Source organism: Orbicella franksi, chromosome 14 (genome assembly GCF_964199315.1).
Source record: "Orbicella franksi chromosome 14, jaOrbFran1.1, whole genome shotgun sequence".
In the NCBI taxonomy this organism is placed as follows: Eukaryota; Metazoa; Cnidaria; class Anthozoa; order Scleractinia; family Merulinidae; genus Orbicella; species Orbicella franksi.
The window spans coordinates 16,066,221-16,081,275 of NC_138158.1; the positions used below are offsets into that span (position 1 = coordinate 16,066,221).

The 15,055-nt window shown below is 38.5% G+C and overlaps 1 protein-coding gene across 1 annotated transcript in view; it reads right to left on the minus strand.

The window, feature by feature from the left end:
* LOC145467312 (uncharacterized) overlaps positions 1-15,055 on the minus strand; it is a 166,733-nt gene that overhangs the window by 106,251 nt on the left and 45,427 nt on the right. Inside the window, exons 4-13 of the mRNA XM_081450852.1 lie at positions 10,687-10,995; positions 9,021-9,305; positions 7,828-8,103; positions 6,979-7,260; positions 5,836-6,111; positions 5,102-5,377; positions 4,372-4,653; positions 3,525-3,800; positions 2,789-3,064; positions 2,333-2,608 (exon numbers count right to left, since the gene is read on the minus strand). Coding sequence (XP_081306978.1) covers positions 2,333-2,608; positions 2,789-3,064; positions 3,525-3,800; positions 4,372-4,653; positions 5,102-5,377; positions 5,836-6,111; positions 6,979-7,260; positions 7,828-8,103; positions 9,021-9,305; positions 10,687-10,995 — 2,814 coding nt within the window. The remainder of the gene's footprint in view (positions 1-2,332; positions 2,609-2,788; positions 3,065-3,524; positions 3,801-4,371; positions 4,654-5,101; positions 5,378-5,835; positions 6,112-6,978; positions 7,261-7,827; positions 8,104-9,020; positions 9,306-10,686; positions 10,996-15,055) is intronic.

A 15,055-nucleotide genomic window follows, 5' to 3' on the forward strand; every position in this document is an offset into this window, starting at 1 on the left:
CTGCGCCTGCGCGCAGTGTCGGAAAAAAAGTACATTAGATCATCTGTTATACTGCAGAAGAAACCCTTGACCATTAGCATGTTCATAAAGCTAAATAGTATCATTGTAACAGCATCAGTTCATTAGAACAACACAGAGGCCTATCAGGGTAAACCGTAGGGACAATCTGCAGTCCTTCCACCAGTGGTTCACTATCACTCTTCTCGGTTAAGCTTTGCGAGTTGCCTGACTTGACTCGTGGCTCCCGGCCACGCCCATCTAGTAGTATGTCACCACCCCAGTATGTGAGTATGTGTTGAAAGAAAATACGATTAGCATTACAACCAGACCGATTGCGTGTTGGACAACGCTAAATTATAATGTGCAACAGGCTTTTCCGGTTCAAATGCTTTTCCACCTGTCCACGGTCAGTGCAATATGCGCGCCAACAAGTAATTGACTCAGCGGAGCTAAACTCAAAATTATCTAGCTTAGTGATCCCTGTGATACTTCGAGAATCATCTGGTGTTTCAGTGCTACCTTTAAGAGCTGCAGACCACTTAATTTTCCACGGCATACAGATATCCGAAATTTCCGGGAGTACACCCCTCCCCCCCCCCTCCCCCGCCCCTCCCCGACTGTAGCTACAACTAAGAGCCATTCAAGAACAAGAAATAATTGCTCCTGGATAGGAGAGCTTTAAAAAGCGCATTTCAATCTACTGTCACTACTTTAAACTTGTAATTGCCAAATGTTGAACATTTGCGCGAGAGCAGTGAAAGCGTGACTGGGCTGCTCGTTGGGTTGTGTGACAACTTTTACTGAGTCTCGAATATCAGCCACGCAGCATGGTTGCCTATATAATAAAAACAGATTCATGAGGCCCCTGATTCTTACAGCAGAAAGCTTGGCCTCTTTAAGGCAATGTGGAGTGGTATTAAGGGGAATCGACAACTTTTAGGTATGTTTTCTGGAACATTTTCGGATTAAATTAGTCGTATTAATATTTTGTTCATTTGTTTCGGGTCAGACCGTTTCACTTCTTGTTTCCAATTTATATAGGCGAAATTTATTTCGACCTTGCCACTACACTTTTAAACTTACACTTTTGATGACCTCGGTTTGATTTTGTTGTTGTACCGGTAATACATCGCCGGATTAGCCTCTCGACTTCTTGAACTTGAGATTGGCTGTTTAGCAATTAGCGTAAGGGCGCGATTTTGATTTGCTTCAAGATATTTCAACTCGATCAATTTACAGTCCTTTAACGTCCTTAATGCTAAACAGCATTCCAAGTTGACCCATTATTGTGTCTTAACGAACTTAAAGCGTTTTGGAGAATCGAAAACATCGAGGTTCCAGAAAATCTCTTTGCGTTTGTTATGACAACCATTTACAGTGTTGTTTACATAAACGAAATACACACGATGACAAACTAGACATGACAGCGGACAGGAAATTAAGCAAAGTTAAAGCGCAATGTTTCGATCGAAAACGTCTAAAAACAGAATTTTATGTAGTGGACATTATTTTTCTACTGATAGCAGTGAATTGACGGGATTTTAATTAATGACAGCCTTTTACTTTCGCCATTGAAATTGATTTGTCATATGTTCGTGTATAATTATTGTGTTATTTGCCCACAACACATTGACATAGATTTTCGTTTTTCTCAAAGGGAAATACTGCGAGTTCGAGCATGAGACTTGGCATGGTATATGTTTAATAATGATATTTTAAGGCTGTAAAGTAAAATAATGGGAAAGTGAGGTACCAGATGCATTTTTATGCTGTTAAACATGACTTATATTTTGCTCTTATTTTCCACACGCTTCATAGGTGTTTTTAAAATGGTTTGGAAAACCACTATATCAACATATCGGAGATTAGTTTAAAACGAGGAATAAATTAGAGTGGTTGTTCCACATTTGTGTGAAGTTTGAAGTCAATTGAATTTATTTTAAGACTTAAGCAGCGCTTCGTCCTCGCACCTTATTTCGGTCATTTTATTACACGAAAAACCGCACTTTGACCGCGCTTTCAAATTTTCGCGAATTTCTGAAAAATAAAAATTCGCTGAAACCTTATGATATGATTTTTAGAATAAGGTCACCTAAGGGTATCTTTGGGCAAAATATGAGCGAACTGCCAAATGGGTCGTTGACCGGCGTTTCTCAATCCTAACAGTCAGCCATTCTTAAGCCTTCCAACTGCGTGTTTTTGGGGGAATTGTTTTATAGACCATACAAAAAATAATAATTGATACATTAAACCACTTCACTGTACGTTTTGGGCGGGGCGACAGCATTCGAACTGTTTGGCTGAGCTAAACTAGAATAAGGTATTAACTTACATTGGACATTTAGTGTAGCAGCATTGGATGTATCATTTCCAAGGCTGTTTGTCGCCACACATCGGTATTCTCCGCTCTCTGTCCTGCTCAAATCCGTCATTGTCAACTCCTTTTTGTTTTCTGAAAAATTGATCCTTCCACTTGTATTTACAGGACATCCATCTCTAGTCCATGATATTGTTGGTACTGGATTACCAGTAGCGTTACAAGATAAGGTCAGGTTACCTCCTTCTGTCATTGTCACAGCTGGTGGGTCAACAGTGATCTTTGGTTGATCTGTTTGTGAATATCAATAACCCAAGTAAGTACGAAATTTGACATGTGGAGTTAACGCATACAGAAAATATTTACTTGCCTTCAACAGGAGATTTGTAACAAGCTAATGTGCTGTGGGAGACAACAAAGTATAAGGGTTTAAATTATGACAGCGTTTTTCAGTTTTGACCAGCTACTTACACTGAATATCCACTGTAGATGCATTGGAGGTATCATTTCCGAGGCTGTTACTCGCCACACATCGGTATTCTCCACTGTCTGTCCTATTCACATGCGTTATTGTCAACTGCTTTTTGTTTGTTGAAAAGCTGATCCTCTCGCTTTGATCTACAGGAGATCCATTTCTGGTCCATGACATTGTCGGTTCTGGATTTCCATCAGCTTTGCAAGATAAAGTTACGTTCTCTCCTTCTGATTTTGTTTCGGCTTCTGGATGAACAGTGATCTCAGGTGGATCTGTAACAGTAAAACAATCTGCCTAAGAAATGACAACGTAACAATGTGCATGCCACAATTTAGTAGGCTCTTTTAGACAAAAATTTGATGCAAGAAATAATCATTGATCAGATATTTATAGTAAACTTAGATACGTGGTAAAAGCTTTCACCGGTGATATTTGACGACTGTGTGCAGGTAAATTGGTGACTGACCTTCAATTTAAAATTCACATATTGGGTATTGTAATTGTAATAAGCTCACATGCGATCGGCACAATCCTTACATTGGTTATTAGAGTTACTAATGAAGGAAAAATATAGCTTCAATTTACGGGTTTTTGGCAATCGTTGTGAATCAGTCTCGAGATTCTTTCAAAACAACACCGATAATCAGTGTTCTTGTTCTCTCTTTGTAGGGTGGCAGCACAGGCCAACTGCTCTGTTTCGATTTTTCAAAACAAGACACTATATATACTTACATTGGACATTCAGTGTAGCAGCATTGGATGTAGAATTTCCAAGGCTGTTATTCGCCACACATCGGTAGTTTCCGTTGTCTGTTCTTTTCACATTCGTTATTGTCAACTGTTTTTTGTCATCTGAAATACTGACCCTCCCGCTTATATTTACAGGATATCCATTTCTGTTCCATGATATTATTGGCACTGGTTGTCCATCAACGTTGCAAGATAGAGTCACGTTATCTCCTTCTATTCTAGTTTTATTTTGAGGATGCGCAGCGATCTCTGGTTGATCTGTAACAAACAAGACAATTATTGTCATAAAGGGAAATTTCGAAAGTACGAACTGAAATCATTTCAAGACTATATGAGCTGTTTTTATCTTTAAAATGAATTTAAGTTAGCAAGTTACAGTGCGACTACCAAGGCCATCCTAGAAAATTATTTGCAAATCTACACCCACCGTTTAAGTGTTAAACGATAAAAATGGCCACTTACTCATTGCTTCTGCAATGAGCAGCTTGCTTAGATAAATGGATTGTTGGAAATGCAGTGTTAACATCCCATGTTTTCATTGGTTAAATTTGAACAGGAACTTTGCTTCCTTGGTTGAAAAGGTCGCACTGTAAACTGGAAACTGCAGTAATGTCATTTTTGGGAAATTTTTCTTGTGAAATTTTCAAAAACATAAATGTCAAAAGCCGCTGATTTCTGTTTCTCCGTTTCGCGCTAAACCCAATAGTCTCACGGGGCCTTTCAAACATCCAGACAGCAGTGTTTTGATCAATTACTTGCACTAATAACTAGTGTAGCAGCATTGAGGATATCATTTCCAAGAATGTTGATAACATGATACCGTACTCACACTGTACATCCAGTGTGGTAACACTGGAGGTATCATTTCCAAGTTCGTTGCTCGCCATACATCGGTATTCTCCGCTGTCTGTCCTGTTCACATCCGTTATTGTCAACTTCGTTTTGTCATCTGGAAAAATGATCCTGGAATTGATGGTTGTATTTACAGGAGATCCATTTCTGGTCCATGATATTGTTGGTACTGGATTTGCAGTAGCATTACAAGATAACGTCACGTTATCTCCTTCTGTTTTTGCAAGACTTCGAGGATGAACAGTGATCTCGGGTTGATCTGTAATAATAAAACAACCCGCAAAATATATCCCAACAGAACAATGTACATGGCGCGAAATATAATGTTTATATCATAAGTAGTTATGATTTATGGTTAGTATATAGTCGCAATAGATTTGACGATTATCGATGGGCGACCAGTCGAAATTTTTAAATCTCCTAGTGCACTTTGTCGCCGATGTTAAATATGGAACAGTTGTAAAGGAGACTGAAAAACTCAGTGGCTTCTTGGTTCCCGACGGAACACATCCACGGCCGTTAAATTTTATAATTAAAATCCTTTACTTTAAGGCTTTCAAATGAGTTTTCTTGGGGAATTGTTTTATAAACCATACAGAAATAATAAGTGATACATTAAACCACTTTACTGTACGTTTGAGGGGGGAGGGGAAGACAGTATTCGAGCTGTTTGGTTGAGCTAAATTAGAATAAGGTATTAAACTTACATTGAACATTCAGTGTAGCGGACTTTGAGGTGTCACTTCCAACCCTGTTTTCCGCCAAACATCGGTATTCTCCGCTGTCTGTCCTGTGCACGTTCGTTATTGTCAACTGTTTTTTGTCATCTGAAAACCTGATCCTTCCACTTGTATTTACAAGAGATCCATCTCTGGTCCATGATATTGTTGGTACTGGATTACCAGTAGCGTTACAAGATAAAGTCAAGTTACCTCCTTCTGTCGTTATCACAGTTTGCGGGTCAACAGTGATCTTTGGTTGATCTGTACGTGAATATCAATATATCAAGTAAGTAAGAAATTTGGCATGTAGAGTTAACGCATGTAGAAAATATTTACTTGCTCTCAACAGGAGATTTGTAACGAGCTAATGTGCTGGGGGAGACAACAATTTAAAAGAGATTAACTTATGACAACTACTTTTTGGTTTAAAACATCATTATTTCAAGTCAGTATACTTAATTTTTGAAAATTCGAGTTCAGAAAAGATACAAAATGCAAGAAACAAGATAAAGCCACGTTATATCTTCCCATCGTAGTTCTATTTTGAGGATGAGCAGTGATCTTGGGTTGATCTGTAGAAATGAACTACAATTATTGTAATGAACGGGAAAATTAAAAACTGCAAAAGAAATTCAAGACTTCACGAAGAAAGGAGGAAGAAGGACAAAGGACTTTTTCAGCTAAAATAACAGCAGTTTTCGGTATGATCAGTTACTTACACTCTACATCCAGTGTAGCAGCATTGGAGGTATCACTTCCGAGACTGTTACTCGCCGCACACCGGTATTCTCCGGTGTCTGTCCTGTGCACATTCGTTATTGTCAACTGCTTTTTGTTTTCTGAAATACTGATCCTCCCGATTGCGTTCACAGGAGATCCATTTCTGGTCCATGAGATTGTTGGTGCTGGATTTCCATCAGCGCTACAAGATAAAGTCACGTTTTCTCCGCCGGCTTTTGTTTCGGCTTTTGGATGAACAGTGATCCTGGGTTGATCTGTAGCGATAAAACAATCCGATATGAAAACATGATTGATCATCACAGTTATGCACACAGCTTGAGCAGCTGTGAAATTGAAGACTGAAAAAAATTCAGGTCTGAACGGGATTCGAACCCATGACCTCTGTGATACTGGTGCAGTGCTCTAACAACTGAGCTATCAAGCCAACTGGGAGCTGGTGACGTTAACGTTGTGAGTTCGTAATACAGTGTATACCCGTAGATGACGATGACGAATGCAAGTGAATATATGAAAGATCATATATTTGAAATGCAGAGAAAGATAATCTCACGACCGCTTAAATTGTGTTTATAACTGCGATGATCAATCATGTCTTCATATCTTTCTCTGCAGCTCAAATATATGATCTTTCATGTATTCACTTGCATTAATAAAACAATCCGCCCAAGAAATGACAACGTAATAATGTGCATGACGCGGAAAAAAGAATCTGATGCAAGTAATAAAAAAATATTATCAGATATACACAATAAGCTTAGATACCTGGCGAAAGATTTCACCGACTTTATTTGACGAATAGTAACTGACTTTGAGTTTAAAATATTCCCGATCGCTTCAATGCATGTTGCAATTATAAAGAAAACTGAAATAGGACGACATGCTTCGCAACACATCTAAGTTCATCAAACGGGTTCAATTCGATCTGCACTACTATTTGCTAAGCACTTCACTTTACATCGATTATTTGAATTAATGAGGGGAAAAAATAGCTTCAATTTACGGGTTTACGGCAATTACTGTGCAGACTAAGCTTAATAGTCTCGTAACCATGTACTTTCTGTATAAGGTGACAGTAGACCAAGTGTACGGTTTAGATTTACTTAACAAGATACTACACTTACATTGTACATCCACTGTAGCAGCATCGATTGTAGCATTTCCAAGGCTGTTGTTCGCCACACATCGGTATTCTCCGCTGTCTGTCCTGCTCACATTCGTTATTGTCAACTGCTTGTTGTCTGCTAAAAAACTGATCCTGGGATTGCTATCTGTATTTACATGAGATCCATTGCTGGTCCATGATATTGTTGGTGCTGGATTTCCGTCAACGTTACAAGATAAAGTTACGTTATTTCCTTCTATTGTTGTGTTAGTTTCTGGATGAACAGTAATCTCAGGTGGATCTGTAAAAAACGAGAAAATTATTGTAATAAATGGGAATTACGAAACTAAAAAATCCAAGACTATACAAGCTCGTTTTTATTTTTCAAGAGGATTTAAGTTAGCAAGTTACAGTGCGACTACCAATAACAAGGCCACTCTAGAAAATTAATTTATAATTTGCCAACAACGTTTGAGTGTTAAACGATAAAGATGATGACTAACTTATTGCTTCTGCAGTGTGCAGCTTGCTTAGATGAATGATTCAGTGTTTTCATAGGTCAATTTTGAAGTTTGGACTGAATCTTTGCTTCCTTGGTTGAAGGGGTTGCATTGTAAGTGTTTGCTGGAAACTAAAGTGGTATGAGTTAAATGAAATGTGAAATGTTCCGAGATATAAATGCCAAAAGTGGCTGATTTCTGTTTCTCTGTTTCGTGCCGAACCCTGAAGCGGCAAGAGGCCTTTTAAACTTCCAAACTAAAAAGACAGCAATGTTCGGTTTTGATAAATTACTTGCATTGATATCTAGTGTAGCAGCATTAGAGATATCATTTCCAAGAATGTTGATAACTATAGACACTATACTTACACTGTACATCCAATGTAGTAACATTGGAAGTCTCATTTCCAAGGCTGTTATTCGCCATGCATCGGTATTCCCCGCTGTCTGTCCTGTTCACATTCGTTATTGTCAACTGTTTCTTGTCATCTGAAATACTGATCCTCCCGCTTGTGTCTACAGGAGATCCATCTCTGGTCCATGATATTGTTGGTGGTGGATTTCCGACCGCGTCACAAGATAGGATCACGTTTTCTCCTTCTGGTTTTGGTTCAGAGTCTGGATGAACAGTAATCTCAGGTGGATCTAGAGCAAGAAATAATCAATCTAAGAAATGACAATATAATCACCGAATGTGAGTGGCGAGAGTTACAATGTTTTCATTGAGACAACTAATTAGAATCTACTGCAAATAATTATAATTTATGAGCACTTCAGTCTGAACACCTAGCAATAAATTTTATTGCCTCTAACCTACGGCTGTAACTGGCCATAGGTTTAACATTTCCTTGGAGATGTTGGCATCGGCGCGGTGTTACGCTTTTAAATACACGGTCAAAAACCGGGCGGTTTAAGATTATCGCGTATTTTGCTCAGGTACAGTTGAATCCCATTATCTCGAACGCTCCAGGGAAACGAAAAATAGTTCGGCATAGTAGGGACTCGAGATAGCGATAGAAAAAGATCAAAAAAACATAGCCAAGGAAATACGATTTGAGTCCGAGATAGTGAAGGGATTCAGATATCCGAATTCGAGATAGCGAGGTTCAACTGTATTGTAATATTTAAGCAATAAATTTTGACGTTAAGCTATTACAGTTGTTAGTATATACTACACAAGTGAATAGTGCTTTACGCGAGAGATTCTAAAATTTCCGACCGCTTGTCACACATAAAATAACGTTTTGGTCCGCTAATCATTTAGCTTGTGTGGTATATACTAAAACAATTATTCACCTCAGCGTCGGTGAAAGTGATGGATATTTACCTCCACTTCGGTGAATAATTGTTAATTATAGCCATGGACGTTGAAAAATCAACTCAGGTCTGAGAACTTTAATCATAAAGTCCTGATTATTTTTTTTTCGTTGCAGCAGGGTTTTGTTTAGAAGGTTAATGCATTCAAATTTTTTTCTTTCTTGGAAAGCTGACGCTTAATGTACCGATAAAAGCATTTTATAATATTAAAATCACATGACTGCCCACAAATATACTAGTCTTACACTGTACATCTAACGTAGCAGCATCTGCGGAATCACTTCCAACCCTATTTTCTGCCACACATTGGTATTCTCCGCTGTCTGTCCTGTTAAGATTCGTTATTGTCAACTGCTTGTTGTCATCTGAAATACTAATCCTGGAAATGTTGTTACTTGTATCTACAGGAGATCCATCTCTGGTCCATGATATTGTTGGTACTGGATTTCCAGTAGCGTTACAAGATAAAGTCACGTTATCTCCTTCTTTAAAGGTATCTCCTTGTGGATGAGTGGTGATCGAAGGTTTCTCTGTGAAGACGTAACAAAAGATGATGTTTTTCGGCTGATCTTTTCAAAAGATATTTTTGACAGATTCCAAAAAGGTAACCATATTGAGTGCAAAAAATCTCTGCCTCTAGAGTCTATAAATATAAAGTAGCACATGCTTTAGGATAATTATTTAAGAAAAAAAGTCTACTTTTTTCGCGCAATGTCGTCATCGTCGTTACAGAGAACGGTTTTTTCACAACTAAAGCGGGTTTGGTCATGAACTGAAGAGAATAGGCTCAATCATCTCAAATTGCTAAATTGCTCTTGATAACCCTAATGGATGGTAATCCCGTGTTAGAGGATATAGGATATCGTTTAGACTATCATTAATGTTGCAGTTCCTAGGGAGTAATGCTTTAATTATCCCGACAAACACAAGCAATAAACACGCGTTCTATGGCGTAAAGGGGGGAACACCGCTCCGCAATCGGCGTGACAGACGAACTTCCATTGCGTGACCAAATGCCAAACTTATCTCCCCAGCGGTTAATTCTGCACTGGATCGGACAAGTCGGCGAGGCCAAAAGCTTGCGCGTCCTAGTAGCGTAACTCTAAACGGCACTACGAGCTGACCTCCGGTCAGCATCGTGCTAGAGTGTAGACAGTTCTCGAGCCTTACTTATCTCCCCAGCACTACGAGCCGACTCCGCCGGCACGTGCTGGATCGGACAAGAAGAGGCATAAAAGAGCGTTAAATAGCGCCACTAAATTAGCGAAAACGAAGCTTGGGGAAGTCGCTACAAGACTTAACCGATAGCGTGGCACGAGAGGTGAACCCCAGTTTATTATTTATATTAATGAACAACGACAATAAACCTCCAAAGGGAGGGAAGGGTGGGAGTTACAATTTCGAGGGCTAACTAAAAGTTACAGTAGTGATATAACGAGCGAATGATGCTTAAGTCCAAGCTAAGCCTCTTTTATAGGTAGACTGATGTCTAGGTTTAAACCAATATAAAATCGTGTACCATGAAACGTACAGAGTCCATGCGGCCTTGAACGAAACAAGAATGGGGCTATTTAAAAGACTAGCCATACAAAAAGCATGATATAGTTAAACCGGACGTTGTTGCAACATGTATACGTGAAAGGCTATTGTGAATATTGTTTAAACTAGACAAGAAAGACTTCTATAATGTTCTAACGCGTAACAGTTCTATTGCGTTACGTTTAACAACAGTAAGCTAGTGACTGTACGTAAATAGCGTCACGCTCCATTAATTGCGTTTTAACGATTGACTTTAAAGCTTTATTAATTTCGCATGACATAGACACACAGCATAAATACCTTCAGAGACAAACATGAGTGCAATTAAAGCATGAACACGTTAAATAATTGGTTTTTTACATTAAAACACACCTCCAATGACAATTACAATCGTATCGGATGAATTGCCAACACCATTTGTAACATCACAGGTGTAATTTCCAGCATCCTGTAAGGTAGCGTTAATAACTGTCAGCTGAATTTGGCTTTCATTGTAGTGTGGAATAGTTATTCTTGAGTCATTTATCTCCGCGCTTGTATTTCTTGCTATAACAGTTCCATTTATTTTCCACAGCACTTCAGACGCTGGTGGTGAAGCATCATACCGGCAGGTCAGCTGCATATCGTACCCTATAGCTTTAAACTGTGTTGGATCTCCATCAATTGTCACTACTGGTACAACTACAATTGAAACACAGTTGGAGTTAGAATGAAATATTTCGGAACGCCTGTAGTGTCCCTTTCCCCCAAGAATAAGAAACGGAACAAGAATTTCTCTTTTTATTGAATTGACTATTATGTATTATCTCTCTTTAAACTCTCTTAAACATGACTTTACATCTTATCTTCTTAAAGCTTTATTAAATAAGGGAATATTAAGATTCTGTTTCAGGGTTCATTCTGTTGTACCTTGTTCTACTGTTAAGTTACTGATGCAATGTTATTTAAGGTGAAACGAGCACAGGCAGATTTTGTAGGCTTCCTATTGCGGGATTGCAGTATCCAGGTTTCAACTAAATTTATTAGGTGGCTGGCAAGCATTTGTTAGCGCCTCTACTTTAATAGACTAATCCTACCACACTTTTTAAGTTGACAATAATGGCATCAAACAAATGCCCATAAATATAATCATTGGCGAACAGGCTATAATCATTTTCTTGACAATACTAGCAACTGAAAAACGAGTCCGATGGTCACCATTTGGTATCACCGAGTTGAAATCAGCATGCCAAGATTTAACTTTTTACTAAGTCTAGATAATGAGGGAGCGGACTCAGAACCAACCTAGATTTTGGAAAAATAAAAGCGCCTTCGAACCCCCTCCTAGAAGTGTTTTCAAATTTGGAAAAACGTTGCATGATTAGCATGTTCAAACATGCTAATCTCAATTCGATATTAATCGGGGGGAGGGGGAGAGGGTGAGGGGGTCAAATTAAATCGCCCATAAATCTAAAAAAAATACAAAAAAAAGGGTGTTTCAACCCGTTATACTGTTGTTACGGTAGCCTTTTGCATCACGAAGAAAGCCTTAACTTGTTCATCAACAATTGGGCATTTGTTTGATACCATTATTGTAGCATCAACTGTAAACGAGGAGTAGCTTTGATGATCAAGTTCTGAAAAATGCGGGAAACCGTGATGAGCCACCGTAAAAGAACATGATTTGCCACAACCATTTTATCTATTTACGTCTATTGCATCTGTTTATTCATTCTAAAATGAAATCTTTAAAATATTTAATCCTTCATAACGACAAAAGGAGCTTTTTCCTGTATTGAATATGCTCTCGTCTCCTCTAAAACATGTCCTAAGAACTAGAAGCGACGATTCGTGACCTCTAATTGAATTTCTTCCTTCTGAAAAACAAAAGTGTCAAGTTACCTTTGTAACTAAGAATGAAAATATCTCGTCCATTTGCATACTACTTACTCAAGAACTGCCTCAAAACTCAAGACTCATCTCGTTCATAACTAGGCACCATTACACCGAAAATTATGTACTCTAAAACAACCCAATGCATGTATGTAACTGTCACACTCCCCTCCAAACCGGACTAAAGACCACAAACCGGCAACATACACGTCACTCTTTATTTTTCAATTACCAAAGTCCTTATCTTTAATACAATAAAACGCCCAAGACTTCATGTACCTCACTAAAGTTATCTTGAACAAAAATACTTTCCTTTTTCTCCTACTACAAATCTTGCTGGCTATTAATTTGAAAAAGCGAAAACCCTGATAACATCGAAGAGAAAAGATTTAGTTTCATTTAAAACGTATCTTCTCATTCCAGTAGTACACAAGAAGCATTGTAATTGTAAAATCGTCACAGAATAAAATCTTTTTGTTCTGTTGACGAAATTAATCGTAGCCTATTCGCTTTTCACATTGAAACTTATCAATGGATGTTGGAATTAACGACACGCTCGGAACACTCATTACGAACTCTGCAGCGATATTTAGGTTTCAATACAACACGCAAATGATTTGAACCTGGTCACAACCTCTTCACATTCCCAGTAGTGCATTCCATCCCCCTAACTGATACGATTGTTCCTATCATAGAAACCGCATCAACATTTTTTTTCATTCACATCTTAAACCTAGTAGTAGAGCGGCTAAGACTCATTTAATTCAAAACCTTACCTAATGGGAAAAGCTCACCCTTCATCGCATGCTCGCAGTTATATGCCAAACACTTTGTTTCTTTGACTGATTATCCAATTGGAAACGATTATCAAACCCGCCCACAAAAACCTCAACCTAACCCACAGAAAATACCGAGGTAAGCCCAATATGTGAGTACTTCCTCCTCTTTTATTGAAGAATAAATATGGCCATTAATTCTAAACTGTATCGGGATCAAGTCTTCTCACATACCATTTAACTTTACACCAAGAAATTTGATTGGCTGTTCATAGTAGATCCAGTCTAATTGGTATGACATACATGCATCTCTCACTCACTCACTCATCCAGTGACCCGCCATAACATACACCAGACGCGCCGACTAAGAGGTATTTTTTTTTACAAAAAAATAACTCAAATATAAATTACATTACGCCAGTCACGTAATACATGTAGCGTGTTTAATCTATGTGACTTTGAACCTATATTTTGGGCTTTATCCATAGTTTTATGTACCATGCGTGAAATAATGAAACGATGTTGTAATAACGACATGGATCGACTCTATTTTTGTATGACTTCCCACAAAACATGGCCCACAAATGGAACAGAAACAGACTAGAGTGCCCAACAACAGAGTTCTTTGAACATACTGCATTATGCAAATTTGAGAAGAGACTGTCGCGAACTTTTGCATTTTACCTTTGTGAACTTTAATTGCCCAGAATTTTTTTACCATATTATTATAGTAGAAACGACATACGTTTGCACAGTACTTGCTTTGTTTCCATATCGGACATACCAAGGTGCGTTTTAAGCCTGTAAAACTACGCATTTTTTGCCGTTTTCCTAGGGGCTTGAAAAGGCAATTCTTCGACGGTCGATAGAATCCTTCAAAATGCTTGAAAAATTTCAAACTGGCTATTGTTAGATAGAAGAAAGGTAAAGCTCTTATGTTAAAGGTTGCGTAAATCTGCGTAAAGTTACGTTACAAGCTTTACGTCAACTTTACGTACTACGTAAAGGTATGTAAAGATAGCTTTACGCGAAAGTGGCGTAAAATCAGTGTAAACCTTGTGTATAGTTTCTGAGTCGACTTTAAGTTTATTAACGCATGGTGTAAAGGGTACTTAAAGTTGTTTCTTCAGCCCAAATCAAACATAAATGAGATAATTCGTTAAGATGCAGAAGTTTTAGCATATTGTTGTGAGAGCACAATGAATAACACATCCCCAAAACAGTCTAACCCATTTTGAGAGTTAAAAGTTTGCAACAATTTTCATTCTGAGAAATATGGTCATAACTGGGATGTTAATATCGCTAAACACAAACGAATTTATTTATTATTCAGATTCTGTTTTCGTTTCCTTATACTTTTGTAGCAATGATCTCGCCAGAAGAACCAGAAGAGAATAGATTTGTGTTTTCGGCGGTAAAACCGGCAGGGCTAGCTCTACGCAATGCTGTCTCCATTTCTTGTTTGAATTCTTCAGCGTCGTCTTTTCTCGTCCAGCATTCATAGTGTACATCATAATAAAGCTGACGATGCTTCCAGAATGCGGTCCTAGACAGATATTCATTGCAATGCGCGCACAAGAGTCTACTTTGCTTTCGCAAGCAATGCATATATGCTTGTTAGTTTCTGTTTAAAAACAGTTAGACTTACTATCGGCCGGACTAATCGGCCGGGAAAGACACTGGGTCCCAGATTATCATGAGCCAATCGTGTTTCTTTCATGCAAAAATAAGCCAATAGGAAAATGCGAATTTATTGGCGGGAACGTGGCGGCTCACTTTGTCGGTAAAGCTTTGTCGACGTTGTTTATTTCCTGTCATCGTGTCCTTTAGTGTGTCATTTCTAGCTATAAACTGGGGAACTGTGAAGTTGACGCAGCAGATTTCGCTTGATCAAAGCATTGAAATAGGGAAGACCATTATGTTCTTCTTCTTCAAAGAGTTATAGATGAAAACACACGCTTGCGAGAGGCAATAGAACCACGGGACAACGAACAGAAACGTGTACTTGAAGAACTGTAGGCAAAATTCGAGAGCAACAGTGCCAATACGCCGACAAGAACCACTGGCAGGAAAAGAAAGAGAACGATTGCCGT